Here is a 13,995-nt window from a genome sequence, read left to right as displayed (position 1 = left end):
CAGCCTGCCACACTACAGCCATGTAGCTCTGCTCTGCTCCAGTTGTCCAGCCCACTGGGGTGTATCTCCAGATCCTAGGGCCCCAAACCTTTTTTTCCTCTGGAATTCACCCCTCCCCCCACCCCGTGGCACCACTGGCTGGGTGCCAACTGAGCTCTGAGGGGCCCAATCATCTTCAGAGCTCAGGCATCACCTGGCTGGCTGGCAGCACGGGGTGGGGGGAAAGGGGTGACAAAGGAGGGCAGACTCGAGAAAATAAAAGACTGAACCCTTCGGCGCTTAAGCAGCAAGTTGGTCCTCCCCTAGCTCCTAGTCCTTCCCCTGCTAACCAAGCCCCTAGTGGCAAGTCACAGTTGTGCAGGTAAATGACAGCCAGATATGGTATTTCACCTTAAGGTGCAACTGCTCCACTAAGCTGAACAACTTTAAGCCAATTAACATTTGTTTGGCTTACAGCGTAAGGTACAACAAGGCCCTACAAAACAGAAGACAGAACATAGGACACCCGGCAAAAAACTAGTCATTCTAAGGATGACCTCTCCTCCTTTGGAAAGCAGACCATTTAAATGCAAATAGCTACATTAATGCAACAGTTCAGCAGAGATTTTATGTGAAAACAAGTATGGCAATTCAAAGTTACAGCTCGCATAACAAATATATTTTAGCTACACTACGTGTTTAGTAACATTTTGTAGCATTATGTACAGTAATACACAACATTTATGTGAAAGGCCAGCATTATTAGAGGGGTTTTGAAACAAAGTGGCTTGTCTGAATTTTACCCGCATAAAATCTGAAATCGTTGCGTTTCATTAGGTCTTTTGCATACAATGATACATAAAGTTTAAAAGTGCAACTCACCAAACTGGCAGTTAGTGAAGGAGCAGACTGTCCAAGTGCTTGGCTGCGCATCCGAACAAGATTGGAGGTTTCTGCAGGTTGCCATAACTGCTGTCCAGATATCCCAGTAAGCAGGTACCTTCCTGCCAATGCAAAGACACACCATATTAAATACTGATGTAATAAAAAAAGGTATCTTAATGGACACATTTTACTAAACACGGTAAAGTTCTTACCTAGGATTTCAATTTCTCAGAAAGGTATGCACCATACTAAAAAAAATGGTAGATTCTTTCATTATAGTTCCAATCAGGAAGAATTGCATTAAAATGGATACATTTTTGCCATTCATTCTTTCGGAGTGCCTTATGACCCGTCTCTGAAGCGGACTTAAAATATGCAGTTAGGAAGATACTATCCTGGCAACTGATGTCTAGGACCATCAGCTGCTGCCACAGGGAAAAGACTGCAAACAGAAAGGTCTAAGAAGATGTGAACTGCTAACCTTGAAACCTTCCTGGATGCTTTGAAAGCATCCAAGATCATGAATTAAGACTTCAACTGACCAAGCATTCATGTTGTAATAATACTGCATGCCTCACTTTCCCTGACTAGCTTGAACAAGAGGGAAAGGAGGAGATGAGAAACTACTTTCTTGCCCAGAGCAGGGGGGCTGGACCCAATGATTTCACGAAGTCTCTTCCAGCCCTAAACTTCTGTGAACCTGTATGAAGTTGGAGCTGCTTTTGCATACCTGTGGGTGAGGACAAGATGCACACCCAGCAATAAACTGAATTACCTCACTCAGGTGGGCTTATATAAACTCTTGCTCATGAAAGCTTATGCATCTCTAATTCAGTTTGTTTATAAGGTGCATTTCTACACTACCTTCCTTCTACTCAATTTCAGATTAACACTATAATGTTTCTTTACGTTAATCATTATGAAGTAATATACCTTTCAAGCTGGCCATTCTTTGTTCCTCTCTCTCCAGCAGGAAGTAATTATGGTTTTTAAAGAGTGTGTTCATTTGATATAGTTAGACATTTAGCAATGGACAACTGTCGTATTTGACACTATTCAGAAGCTTAGATCTTCTGCTCCGAAAGAATCAGGTGAAAAATAAAACACCGTTTCATGACTTGCCTTGCAGGAAATAAATTTTTGTGGGGCATAGGAGACGACAGGCTGAATCTTTTATTTTACAATCCTACCACCAGGTTAGCCCTCTAGGCATCATATTTTATTGGTTCAAATTTATAATTGTTCCAGACCCAGCTGTAGGAAATTATGTGAAGGCTATAAATTTTTAGGTCTATTCTTACATCAATGCACAGGAAATTAATGCACATAATTCCTATTAGCATTAAAAGTAGAATAAAAATGATAATGGGTGGATTTAAAGACATCATTATGAAACTTTTCAACATTTTGTTTTATTTTATTCTGGTTACATCAACAAACTTTACTTAAATCTAATTTGGGATGCCTACCAGCAGGCACAAAGAAATATGTTGCTGATTTATTCATGCATCATTTGCTGCTTACAACTTAAGAAAATTAGCATCTGTTAAGTGTATTACTCAGCTGCACATGGTTAAAGTTAATGGACAATGCCAGTTTCCCAGCCTGATGTAATAGGTGAACATTTTTCACCAATCTGTCTGCTAAGCCTATTATTCAATCAAGCCTAGAATTACAACTGAATCATCATTTATTTTGTTAATACAAAAGAACATTTGTAAGAAACCCCACTAACAGAAGTTCAGTTTCTAATAACTTCACTGATAGACTTATCACAAGCTACACATACCAAAGTATCAGCTACAAACACATTCCCCTTACCATTTAAATCAGCCTGATAGAGTTGAATCTTCCTAACTCCCCAAAAAAGGTCATTAGCCTTGTTTAATGATTTGTTTTTTGAATGCATGACATTTCTTCCTTTGTTTATCCCACAGCTCATGCAACTGTACAAGAGTCAACACCACCATCCACAACTCATAAATAGAAATCAAAACACCAATTATCAAAAATATATTAGAAGGTGGATAGAATGACTACTTAGAACACTTTAAACAAGAAAGATATGGACAAAAGTGTTCCATCATTAGGGGGTCCCTCTACTTCTATTAACTGATTTCCCCCCATTGCAGAGACTGGCATCAAAATCCAGGGATAAAACAAAAGTTCTCTCTCATGTCTTCCAGCACCATTCTTTGAAACTTCTGTAAAAAGGATATGTAACACACTTATTTCTCTGAGCTCTTTGAAAGGCGATGCCCATTTGTATATTCTGTATATACAACAAAGTTCAGAAACCTCTTTTTTGTATAAAGGATAGACCACACTTAATCTATTCTGGAACTGAACAACTTTGTTCCCTCAAACAGTCGGTCCTCACTTTGTGAAGCAACCCTGATCTTTGCAGCAAGGATGACCACCATATGACCACATCTATCACCATGGAGCAGGACACGAAACCGCATCTAGGATAGATAACCTGCAAGCTGATCTTGGGCATGGGTCTCTTGTAACACTAGTGAACAAATTCCTCATGAGTCAGGTGGCAGCATATCTATGAAACAAGAGAACCTCTCAAAGATCCAGGGTCATAACAACAGGGCCCAATAAATAGCAACTCTGAACTGCAGGTCATAGAATAGTACCTTACATGTCCATAAATCCAGTCTCTTTTTCCATTTTTTTTTTTTCGGAATTTTGCTTTCACAGCTGACAACTAAAATGGATGGTATCAGATGAGTATAGAATCATTCTGCATAGAACCTGTTATCTTTGTCCTCTTATGTAATTTTGGGGCTATTGCCCCTGGAGGTTGCCAAATAAACCTGTATTATTTGTAAATCTTGTATTACTTCTGATAGCTAAAAAATATTTAACTGTTTGCTTATATTGGCCTAATAGGTATAGTAGATATGCCTATATATAATAATGGCCCAGGGCAATGGTAAGGGTTAACTGGCTTAAAACAGACCGTTTGTGATAAAGTTTCCTTCAAAGCTGACTGTCTGATAGGCAAACAGGCTGGAAAATTGAAGACATGTATCACATTCTTCCAAAACATGAGATAAGGGACTGCTGCATTGGCTAGGTCACAGTACCCAGTTGCAGGAGCCCTTGGGATTTCCAGTTTTGGAGAATAAACCAAGTTAGGAAGCCTGGTAAAAGCCCAGATTAGGATGCGTTAATGTGATGGGTTCATGAAACAAAAGAACATGCTGACAGGACAGTATGATGACCACAGGGAGACTAATCAATGATGTCCAGAAATGAAGAGTCAGAGGGAAGAAAGAATACATAAGGAGGGATTTCAGAGCAGCAAATGGTCCCCAAGAGGGGAACCCGAGGCCACAATGGACAGAGGGCACATCACCAGCCCATCTCACCCACCCCACTGGAGGGTCAGGGGGAAGAGGTGGACCGCAGCTTTGGCCTCTGACCTTCAGGCTGCTGAGACATCTGACATTCAAGAAAGAACCTCAGGATGAGGCTTGAGTATTGGCCAGATGTACCTTGACTCTGATGACAGCTCTAGGACTGGTAGATATAGAATTGTATACATTATTCTTATCTGCTATCACTGTGTATCAGTAACATTTGCCTATTATCGAATGGAGAAGTCGTGATTGGTCTGAGGGTTTTGGGTCCACCCAGAACAAGGTATCTGGGTCATAAACCCTAAGCCAACAACTTCATTTATAAAAAAGGGCACTTTCTTCATCAAGCGTGAGTAGACAAAATGCACTAGTTTGTCTTGGTTCCTAGACTCCCGCCATGGGAAGCTAAAGATCAGTGGCCATCCTGATCACCATTTACCATTCCTGCTTTCCCACACCTACACTACTGAATAACAATTCAAAAAAATTGCTAGGGGTGTCTAAACTCAATAAGAAAATGACACTGATGATTATTGAAAGCAAGATATATACAAGGAAGGAGCAAATAGAGTCCTTATTTCAAGCATGTTTAGATAAACCATGTAACTGCCAAGGTTTGCTGTTTTTGTCTATCCCAACCATATACACAGCACTGCATTTTCCTCACCCCATATGTTTTTGTTTGTATGTTTTGAATTGACCAAGGACACTAAAAGAATCAAGTAGTAGTCAAATGTATCACAATGACAGAGGAGAAAAATAACTAGTTTTGGGGAACTGAGATTACAGAAAAACGCTGTTAAGTCTGAAATATGAAATATATCCAACAGAATCTATGTGAACAGCCTGTATTCAAATTATAACAGAGATGGCTGCACTTTGTCTCTTGATATATCAAATTTCATTTTACTAAAGTTAGGATTTCTATACACTGCACCCTCAGAAATGGCCCTTATCTGCAACACTCCCGGACCATGCTCCCCAACCTATAAAAACAGTTGTTCCCAGAATGCAATTATTCTAATTTTATAATGTTAGGAACATTCACAGTTGTTCAGTGCAACACTAAGAACTCGAGAAGTCACCAAAACAACTATTTAAAGTCACTTCTTGAGTGATTTATCAGCCAGCACTCTTGGCTCACAATTTTCCATCGACTCACTGCTCAACTCTGTTTGTTCATTACTGATCTCATGGGAGTTACAAAAGAAGATAAATTACATTTTCTTCCAAAGGAAGATTTGAGAATATTTATAAGCAGCAGATACAATCCAATTCAAGGATCCTTTCTAACATACCACTCATTTTTTCTATACTTTTACATAGAGAGCACCGAGTTGTTTACAGGTATTAACCATAAATTGTTAGAAAAGAAAGTTTAAAATGAAATCTGTAGCTGTTTAAAGTGAAACTCCTACTAGTTTTGTATAGAGAATCCAATACTTCCATATTAAAAGGCCTCCCCCCCACACCCAATCTGTTTTTACTGGAGAGCTTTGATATCTATTGTGGCTTGAGCTCTAAGCCATCAATTGAAAGACTAAAAAAAAATCTGTTTTCCCAACTCTCATTTCAGACACGCATTAATGTAACGTTAAAGAGCAGAATTTTATACATTAAAATAGAAATTATTTTCCTTTACAATTAGTTGAATTGGTTGCAAGGCATCATCCTATCACTTTTCAAAAAGCCATTACTTCAGCAGAACAAAGAACTAGGAGTCTGAATTTCAAAAAGGCCCTAAATAAAGCAATGTATAACTGTGACAGCAGCTTGTAATAAGCTTGCAACCTTGAGCATAGCGGCAGCAATCAGGAGCTCAACATGGATCAGCTATAAGAATATCTACCCAAGGTTCAGGAAAGGCTTTGTGGTCCACTGAACTGCTAAGGTGGAATTGCTATCAGTAGCTGCACTAGCTAGTTTAAAGCTACCCAACCTACATATAATGCTTTTAGCAGCACAGATGCAAGCTAATGCAAACATAAATAAGCAAACTACTAAAGTAAAATAATCAAGCAGTAAACATTACTAAGCAACCAAAAAAGTAGATCAAACCCTATTTCTTCCTCTTCGTAAGTCACTTTTAACAAATACCTTATTGGTTACATATTTAGCCACTGTGCTGATGCTCTTTAGTTTACTTTGATCTCAACAGCAAGCTTCACACCTTTTACCTTGTAAATTCTGTTTGCACACCTAACAGTGCTAACATTGCATGGCACCACAGGGCACTCTCGAAAGGATCTCAAGATGCTCCAAGGTGCCATGGCACTCTGGTTGAGAATCACTGTTACAGACTAATTGAATTCAAGATGCTATCATAATATTTCATTTACCCAAATCTAAGATGACTCTGAATTTAAGGCAGCCCCCCCAAAAATAGATTCTATACATGGAAAATTTGTAACTTTATTATAACTTTCCATATATAGAATGTAATTATTGGAGGGGCATCTTAAATTCACCCCCTCTCATGGCTGCAGCAAGGCAAGCAATGGCAGGAGGAGCAGGTGGTAGTGAAGTCCAGTGGTCTGACCACCTCCCCTTGCACCCCTGCACTTTGCCTCCTGCTGCCTGTACCTCCCAGTGTCCATGTGGCCCAGCACTTCCTCCACCCCCAATAACTGCATCCCCTGTCACCTATTCCCCCCTGCTTCCTCTGCCCATCCCTCCCCCTCCCCACCACTGCCCACCCTCTGGCCCAGTTGTTGTGGCGGCACAAATATATGTATGCACATATGCATGTCTGTTTGCATGTGGTGTGTGCATGCACACACACGCACTGTATATACAATATGAGCCTACAAGAGTCGAAGGAACACTATAACAACAAGCAACAATACAATTCTTAAAAGCAGGCCGAGACATAGGCCTACAGTATTATCATCTCCTATTTCAAAATATCATGTGATGCAGAATCCAGATGCGTGTCATTACTTAGTTAGGTACCGACAAAGGAAAAAAAAAAAAAAAAAAAAAAAAAAACTACGCCCTAACTATAGAACAATTAAAGAATCAAATGACAACAATAGATTTACGACAATACTACCCGAGTCATTAGTTCACCAAAAATATTTAAAATATAAATATATATTTATTTAATTCCTTGCAGGGCTTTTTAATATTGCATATGCAGTATTAGGGCTGGGCGGGGGGAGGGTCCCAGTCTGCCACTGTACAATGTCTAAAATCACCCTCTCTCTTACCCCTTTCCTGCTGGAATAAGATCAATACAAAAAGTATATTACACAGTATTTGAGATAGGGTATTTTCAGACAGAAGCCTTGAAATGAGTATGCTGCATTTTACCTTGCCCTTCAGTTCTCTTCCCCTTTTATTCTGTTAACTGAATACACAGCTACTCTGAAAGGTGGTTTGTTATCCTCTCTTAGCAGCTGGAGAGCTGGTAAGTTTGAAAATAGCTTCACAGTGGCGGCTGAGTTGCGCAACAGGAGATTCCTAAACTTGGAATAAGCCGTTGGGATATGCATGGGATGAAAAAACAAGCTAAACTGATGCCTAGAAAATACCCAGAAGATAGAAGCTGCCATTCAAATTATATCTAGGTTGAAAACAGACAAGTGCCTCCTCACCCCCACCAGTAATTAAGATTCTGCAGGCCTATTTCTGGCCCCAGAACCTATATATCTCCACAGTTTTCAACTCTCTTTTAACCCCAGTGACACCTATTCAATCCCACTGCTTCCCATGAATAATACAGGTATAACTGGACCTTAGTAAACAATTGTGATAATGTATAGAAGTAAATAGGATTTATTTCCTTTCTTTTCTACATTTATTGAGCAACATTCATACAAACAATGCTGACACTAAAGTAATCACATAGCACTATGAATACACATAGCAGGTCAGTGGAAGAAGAAAATGCCATTTATAAACAGTTTTCAGAGCACAAATGTCTGACTTTCTGTTCAACTTTCCATAGCTGACAAGCTACATCACACAATTTGACATCTCATGCAATGTTAATGAGACAGTATGCATTTTTAGCTATACGCATAAGATGGGGGGGGGTTAATTTTTAAAAAGTGCAGTCAAGTGTTGGTGAAAATAATGTATTAATAGTGGTCAAGAAGAGGAGTGGGGGATGGAGCAGCACTAAGATGTACAATTGGAAGCCCAGAGGTCACAAGTTTGAGGCCATTACAGAAGCACTCACAGTGCGGCATGTCAGGTTCCAAGAAATCTGCAAATTCTGCTAAATCCCTTGTTCCAAGGACACGAACAAGGAAAGTCTTGAAGAATGCTTATCCGTTGTCAAAGAGCACATTCCCCAAAATCCTCTCCCCACATCACACTGTCAAGCAAAGTCCAATCCCTGATTCACAGGAGCAGGGATAACTGAAGTAACTTATTTTCCAGTTTCCATTAAGTCATAGTCATTCCGACCAGCCTGCCAACTGGCACAAAGCATAGAAGTAAATTATGATTAGATGCCAAGAGTGAGCCCCTCACAACTTGTCAACTGGGTCAAGTATTCATTGCATGAAAATAAATTACTGTTGACCTGAACTGCCTTCTGCCTGACTTCAGACTAGCATGGCTAACTACCTCTCTCTGCTCATGAATTCAAAGCGATGATATACAGGTGGAAAATTCTGTAGCTTGTTAACAATGCCCTGAGGGACTGAGAACTAGAGATGTATTCCTTACAGAAGCAGCTACATTAAAATATCAAAAGTGCAAACTCTAGCAACACTTCCAGATTAGGAGAAGATTTTTGTGTAATTTAAATCTCCACTCTCATGTATTATGATACGATCTTTAGTTTTATGACGACTTTAAAAACCGATATGGAGAAAACAATAAAGATATGAGACTCCAAATACCTAGTATATGGACAATTTCCACTTCAGCTAAAAGAAGTGTCAAATATTCTCACATACAGTAGGCACCTTTTTCCTCATAAACCAGCTGCTGAAAATTGGGATGTGTATTTGAAATGAAAAAAATATAGTAATAGCAGCTTCTGCAGAAAGAGCTGCTGCCAGGAAAAAAACCCAAGTAACCCTGCACTTACTGCAGAAGGCATCCCAGTGAGCAAGCACACAAGGGTCCCTAGCTGCTAATTGTAGACAATGAGTTCCCTCTGCCCCTGCAGAGGTTCAAGCTACAGAAGCTACTGGCAGCTCTGCCACATTTCTAAAGCAGTGCCGGGGTGGGGGCTAGGATCAGGCCCTCAACTACCTTGGCAGCTGCTGCTAGATGCCCACCTAGCTCTGCTCAAGAGAAGAGGGATGGGCCAGTATAGGTAATCTGGAAGCACCTATGGCATTCTGCAGCTAAGGGGTTAAATAGAACAGCAGGGGTGTGCGAAACGGGCCATATGCGATTTAGATTTGGATTCAGCCCAAATCGGGGACAGTGATTCAATCAGTCGATTCAGACCACTGTCCCCGATTCGATTCAGCCAAATCCGAATCTGCAGATTCGATGCCGAGTCAAAGAATCAGCAATTTGGTCATAGACACAGCTTTAAATGTTTCTTCTATATACCTCAAGGAACCAGGAGTGGCTCATGAATGCTGTGATGCTGGGGTGAATGAAGCATCTTACAGGAGTGCAGGGGGGGCCCCTCCGCATGCTCAGCAGCAAACCCGGAAGTGGACCAGAAGTACTTCTGATCCATTTCTGGGTCCGCTGGGGAGCGCATGGGGTTCCCCTGCAGTCCTCCTGCTCGGCAGTCGGCCATGGGGAGACCCCGGGTGCCCCCCCCCCCCAACCCAGGAGGCATTAGTCACTGAGCCAGGAGGGCATGGGGGGGCCCCCCCCACGTGCTCCCCAGCAGACCCATAAATGGACCAGAAGTGCTTCTGGTCCACTTCCGGGTCTGCTGCCAAGCACAGCGGGGAGCCCCCTGCGCTCCTGTGGGATGCTCCATCCGCCCCAGCATCTCAGCATTCATGAGCCACCTGATACCTTGAGGCATGTAGAAAAAAAAAAAATGTTTAAAGCATTTACATCCAAATCGCCAAATCTCTCTAAATCAATTCAGAGGACACTGATTGGAATCAGAAAAATTAAAGGCTCTCCTGATTCGATTCAGATTTGGAGATTCAGCCACCAAAACAGGCCAAATCTCCTCTGAATCAAATCAGGGACCAAAGCTTCACACAGCTCTACAGAGCAGCCACAATGTTTTGTTCCCCTTCAACTGCAGCTTGTTGCTGTTTTCCCTGGGAAAATTCTGTACATTTACTGGCATTTTCAAGGAAAGGTCTTTATATTTTCATTCTGCCTTTCAGAATAAAGTATATATCTTATTCACAGTGCATCATATGCAAGAAAAATAAGGTAAGGGTTAGTAAAAGTACATCCAGCAGTTGCAGAGAAATACTGTGCATATAAAAACATATTTACTTAGTCAGAAGATTGCACAGCTAATTCCTGAAATAACAGTGGACTGCTGAGCTGGGTATCAAGATCCCTAATTTTAACCTGAGTTCTAGGAGCAGTGTGTTGTAATCATAAAATCATAGAAAATTAGGGTTGAAGGGACCTCAGGATGTCATCTAGTCCAACCCCCTGCTGAAAGCAGGGCCATTCCTAACTAGATCATCCCAGCCAAGGCACTGTCCAGCTGGTTCTTAAAAACCTTCAAAGATTGAGGTTCCACCACCTCACTGGGTAACCTGATCCACTGTTTTACTACCCTCCTAGTGAAAACATTCTTCCTAATGTAGACCAGGTGCACCAAGGTAAGTGCTCCCTCTTTCAATGGAAGAGAAGTGTTAGCTAGGCAGGAGTGCTGAGAGAGGAAACTGTAGTTGAACCCCAATTTCCCTCTAATCCCTATAGGGACAGGCCAGGGCAATATGGACTTAACAATATATAGATTTATTATTAAAAATAGACTGAGAGAGATATATTAATAGACATATTTACAGATATACAACTTTGACATAAATTTATACTCTGAGAGCAGAACCAGGGGGGTGGGGACTGTATACTACCACTAGAGATTTCACTCAGAAACCGGTAAGTAACAAATCAATACAGGTAAGCACTAACCAGGAACAGGAAAGTAATAAATCAGTACAGGTAAGCACAAGACAGGAACAGGTAAATAGTACAACCAGTACACAATTTAAGAACAGATAAACAACAGGTGGATGGCAGGGACAGGTCCCAGCAAGGACTTCAGTTCGATCATATGTCAACAAATCAACAATTATCATTACACAGGAATAACAAAATATAAGGCATTATCTTACAAAATATGAGGCGCATAGATAGCATCAGAAATAAAACCTTAAATTCTTTAAGGCTCCCCAAGGCCTCGATGGGTCAGCACTCCAGGGACCAGTGCGGGGAGTAAACCCTAATGCCCCTTGGGCTTTTCACAACCCCAAGGTAGCCCCTAAACCCAAAGGCCCTCTCCCTTTGCTTTCCTTCTAGGAGCCCCCTACTAGCCCGGGAGGAACTGGCCCTCCTCTGTGGAAATCCTTTGCCCCAGCAACTCAACTCCAGGGGCTGGATAAATAGTCCTTGCTCCCCTCAGCTAAGTTGCTCCTCACATGCAAGGCCTCTGAGGCCATTGGCTCCCCTTGGGCCATCAGTCGCTGATGGCCCTGTGCACCATCACATGTACCAAGGGCTCTTCCTTCTGCTAGGGGTTGGAGGCCTGGGCCACCTCATGCAGCACTGGGGCTCACTCCACTCCCGGATCCTCTGTGCAGTGTTGTCTGCACTGAGCCACTGGCCCTGTGCCAGTGGCTATAGACCTGGGTCACCCCAAGCAGCCCTCAGGGCTCCCAATCCCTCCCAGATCGCTCCATGCCATGCTGCCAGCACTGTGTCCTGGCCGCTTGCCAGGGATTGGGGACCCAAGCTGCCTCACGCAGCTCCCAGAGTCCTGGCTCCATGTACCACCTCATGCACTGATGGGATGCAGACCCAAGGTGCCTTGTGCAGCTCCCAGGGTCTAGCTCCGTACACCAGCCCGTGCACCACGTTCCTGGCCATACACCAGGGGTTGCAGACCTGAGCTGCCTTGTGCAGCTTCCCGACTCTCTCCCCATGCACCAACACCATGCTGCTCAGTGGCAGGGCTGTGGGTTATGGACACTCACTGCTCCCATCAAGTGAAGAGGGGCTTCAGGTGCTTCAGGGCAACAGCTCGACCCACTCTGGCCAGCTCTTGCCAGCTCTTCTTTTGCCCAGGTCCTCCTCTTCATCCCTCAATACAGCCACCCATGTGCCGGGCACACTGCTCTTGTATTCCCTCCGGACACTCTGCCCCCAGATTGCAAACAGACCAATCAGGTTAAAGCAGGGTGCAGGTTTCAACCAGGTCTGGGTTCTCTGTCTCGCCCCGGGTAGGGGCGGAGCAAGCCCCTCCCCAGGAGTTGCCTGATTGGTGGAAGTGTTCCACCAATCACAAGGAGGATTCTCCGAGCTCGAATGTGCTGGGCTGCTATTGGTAAGCCCGCCACACTAATATCTAACCTAAACTTCCCTTGCTGCAACTTGAGACCATTTCTCTTTGTTCTAGCATCTACCACCACTGAGAACAGTCTAGCCCCATCCTCTATGGAACCCACCTTCAGGTAGCTGAAGGCTGCTATTAAATCCCCTCTCAGTCCTCTCTTCCCTAAACTAAATAAGTCAAGTTCCCTCAGCCTCTTCTCAGAAGTCATGTGCCCCAGTCCTTTAACAATTTCTGTTGCCCTCCACTGGACTCCCTCCAACTTGTCCACATCCATTCTATAGTGGGGGCCCAAAACTGGACACAGTACTCCAGATGTGGTCTCACCGGTGCCATGATTATTGAGGGGAATAATCACTTCCCCTCAATCTGCAGGCAACACTCCTGCTAATGCTCTTATTAATGTTAAGGGTTAGACACGTGTGGAGGGAGAGAAAAAAATTGGGGGGGGGGGGGGGGGGGGGGGAGGCCCAGCCCAGGCAGGAGAGTCTGCAGGGGAAGGGGCAGGGGGAGAGGAAAGGACCATGGGTGCAGGGCTACAGCAGCAAGGCATGGATGCAGGCAGCAGAGGCTGAGCCCAGCTGTGGCCTGCTCATGGCCCGTGCAAAGATCAGGTGCCCACGTGCCCCCCACCCCTTGGCTTCCCGGCACCATGCCAGCTCTGGAGGAGCTGCTGGGCTGCACCAGGCTCAGGATCAAGGCCCGCTGCACCCATGAGGCTGCCCCTTCCCCTGCACCCAGGGTCATGGCCTGGCACCGGGAGCCCCCACAAACCACTGTCCTGGCCCAATACTGCCCAATGGGGCCCAGATGGGGACAGCCTCAGCTGCACCACTGTGCTGGAGAGGACGGAGCCCCCGGGACCTGGCACCCACCCTGAGTCATCCCTGGGAAGAACCAGGCACAGCCCAGCAGCTCCTCCAGGGACACAGGCAGGAAGCTCCTCCTACTGCGTGCACCACGGGGTAGGGTGGTCACGTTTCCCCGCTACCTTGTCTCTCTCATGCCACGACCCTGGATGGGTCATAAAGTAGTCAGAGCCTGGTGGCTCCTCCAGAGCCAGTGCAGTGACAGGGAGCGAAGCACAGGGAATGTGGGCCCCCAATCCTTGCACTGGGCAGGGGCAGGCTGCAGCTGAGCTCAGCCTCTGCACCTCACTGCTGTTGTTGCTTTGAAAGCTGCGTGGCATGTGCATCCTGCCACTGGGAGGGCCTGGCAGACAAGCACATGGCATTGCACCATGCCACATTCAAAGCAGTGACGGCAGCGTGGCGCAGATGCAGGAAGGAGAGGCTGAGCTCATTT

General features: G+C 44.0%; 1 protein-coding gene across 1 annotated transcript in view; it reads right to left on the bottom strand.

Moving 5' to 3' along the window:
- LOC102371847 (microtubule-associated serine/threonine-protein kinase 4-like) overlaps positions 1-13,995 on the bottom strand; it is a 154,021-nt gene that overhangs the window by 124,918 nt on the left and 15,108 nt on the right. Inside the window, exon 2 of the mRNA XM_025215592.1 lies at positions 862-983. Within this exon, the coding sequence (XP_025071377.1) occupies positions 862-983 (122 nt within the window). The remainder of the gene's footprint in view (positions 1-861; positions 984-13,995) is intronic.

Source organism: Alligator sinensis, unplaced genomic scaffold (assembly GCF_000455745.1).
Source record: "Alligator sinensis unplaced genomic scaffold, ASM45574v1 scaffold1510_1, whole genome shotgun sequence".
In the NCBI taxonomy this organism is placed as follows: Eukaryota; Metazoa; Chordata; order Crocodylia; family Alligatoridae; genus Alligator; species Alligator sinensis.
The sequence above is the reverse complement of the archived record's forward strand: the minus strand, read 5'-3'. Positions and strand labels throughout refer to the sequence as shown.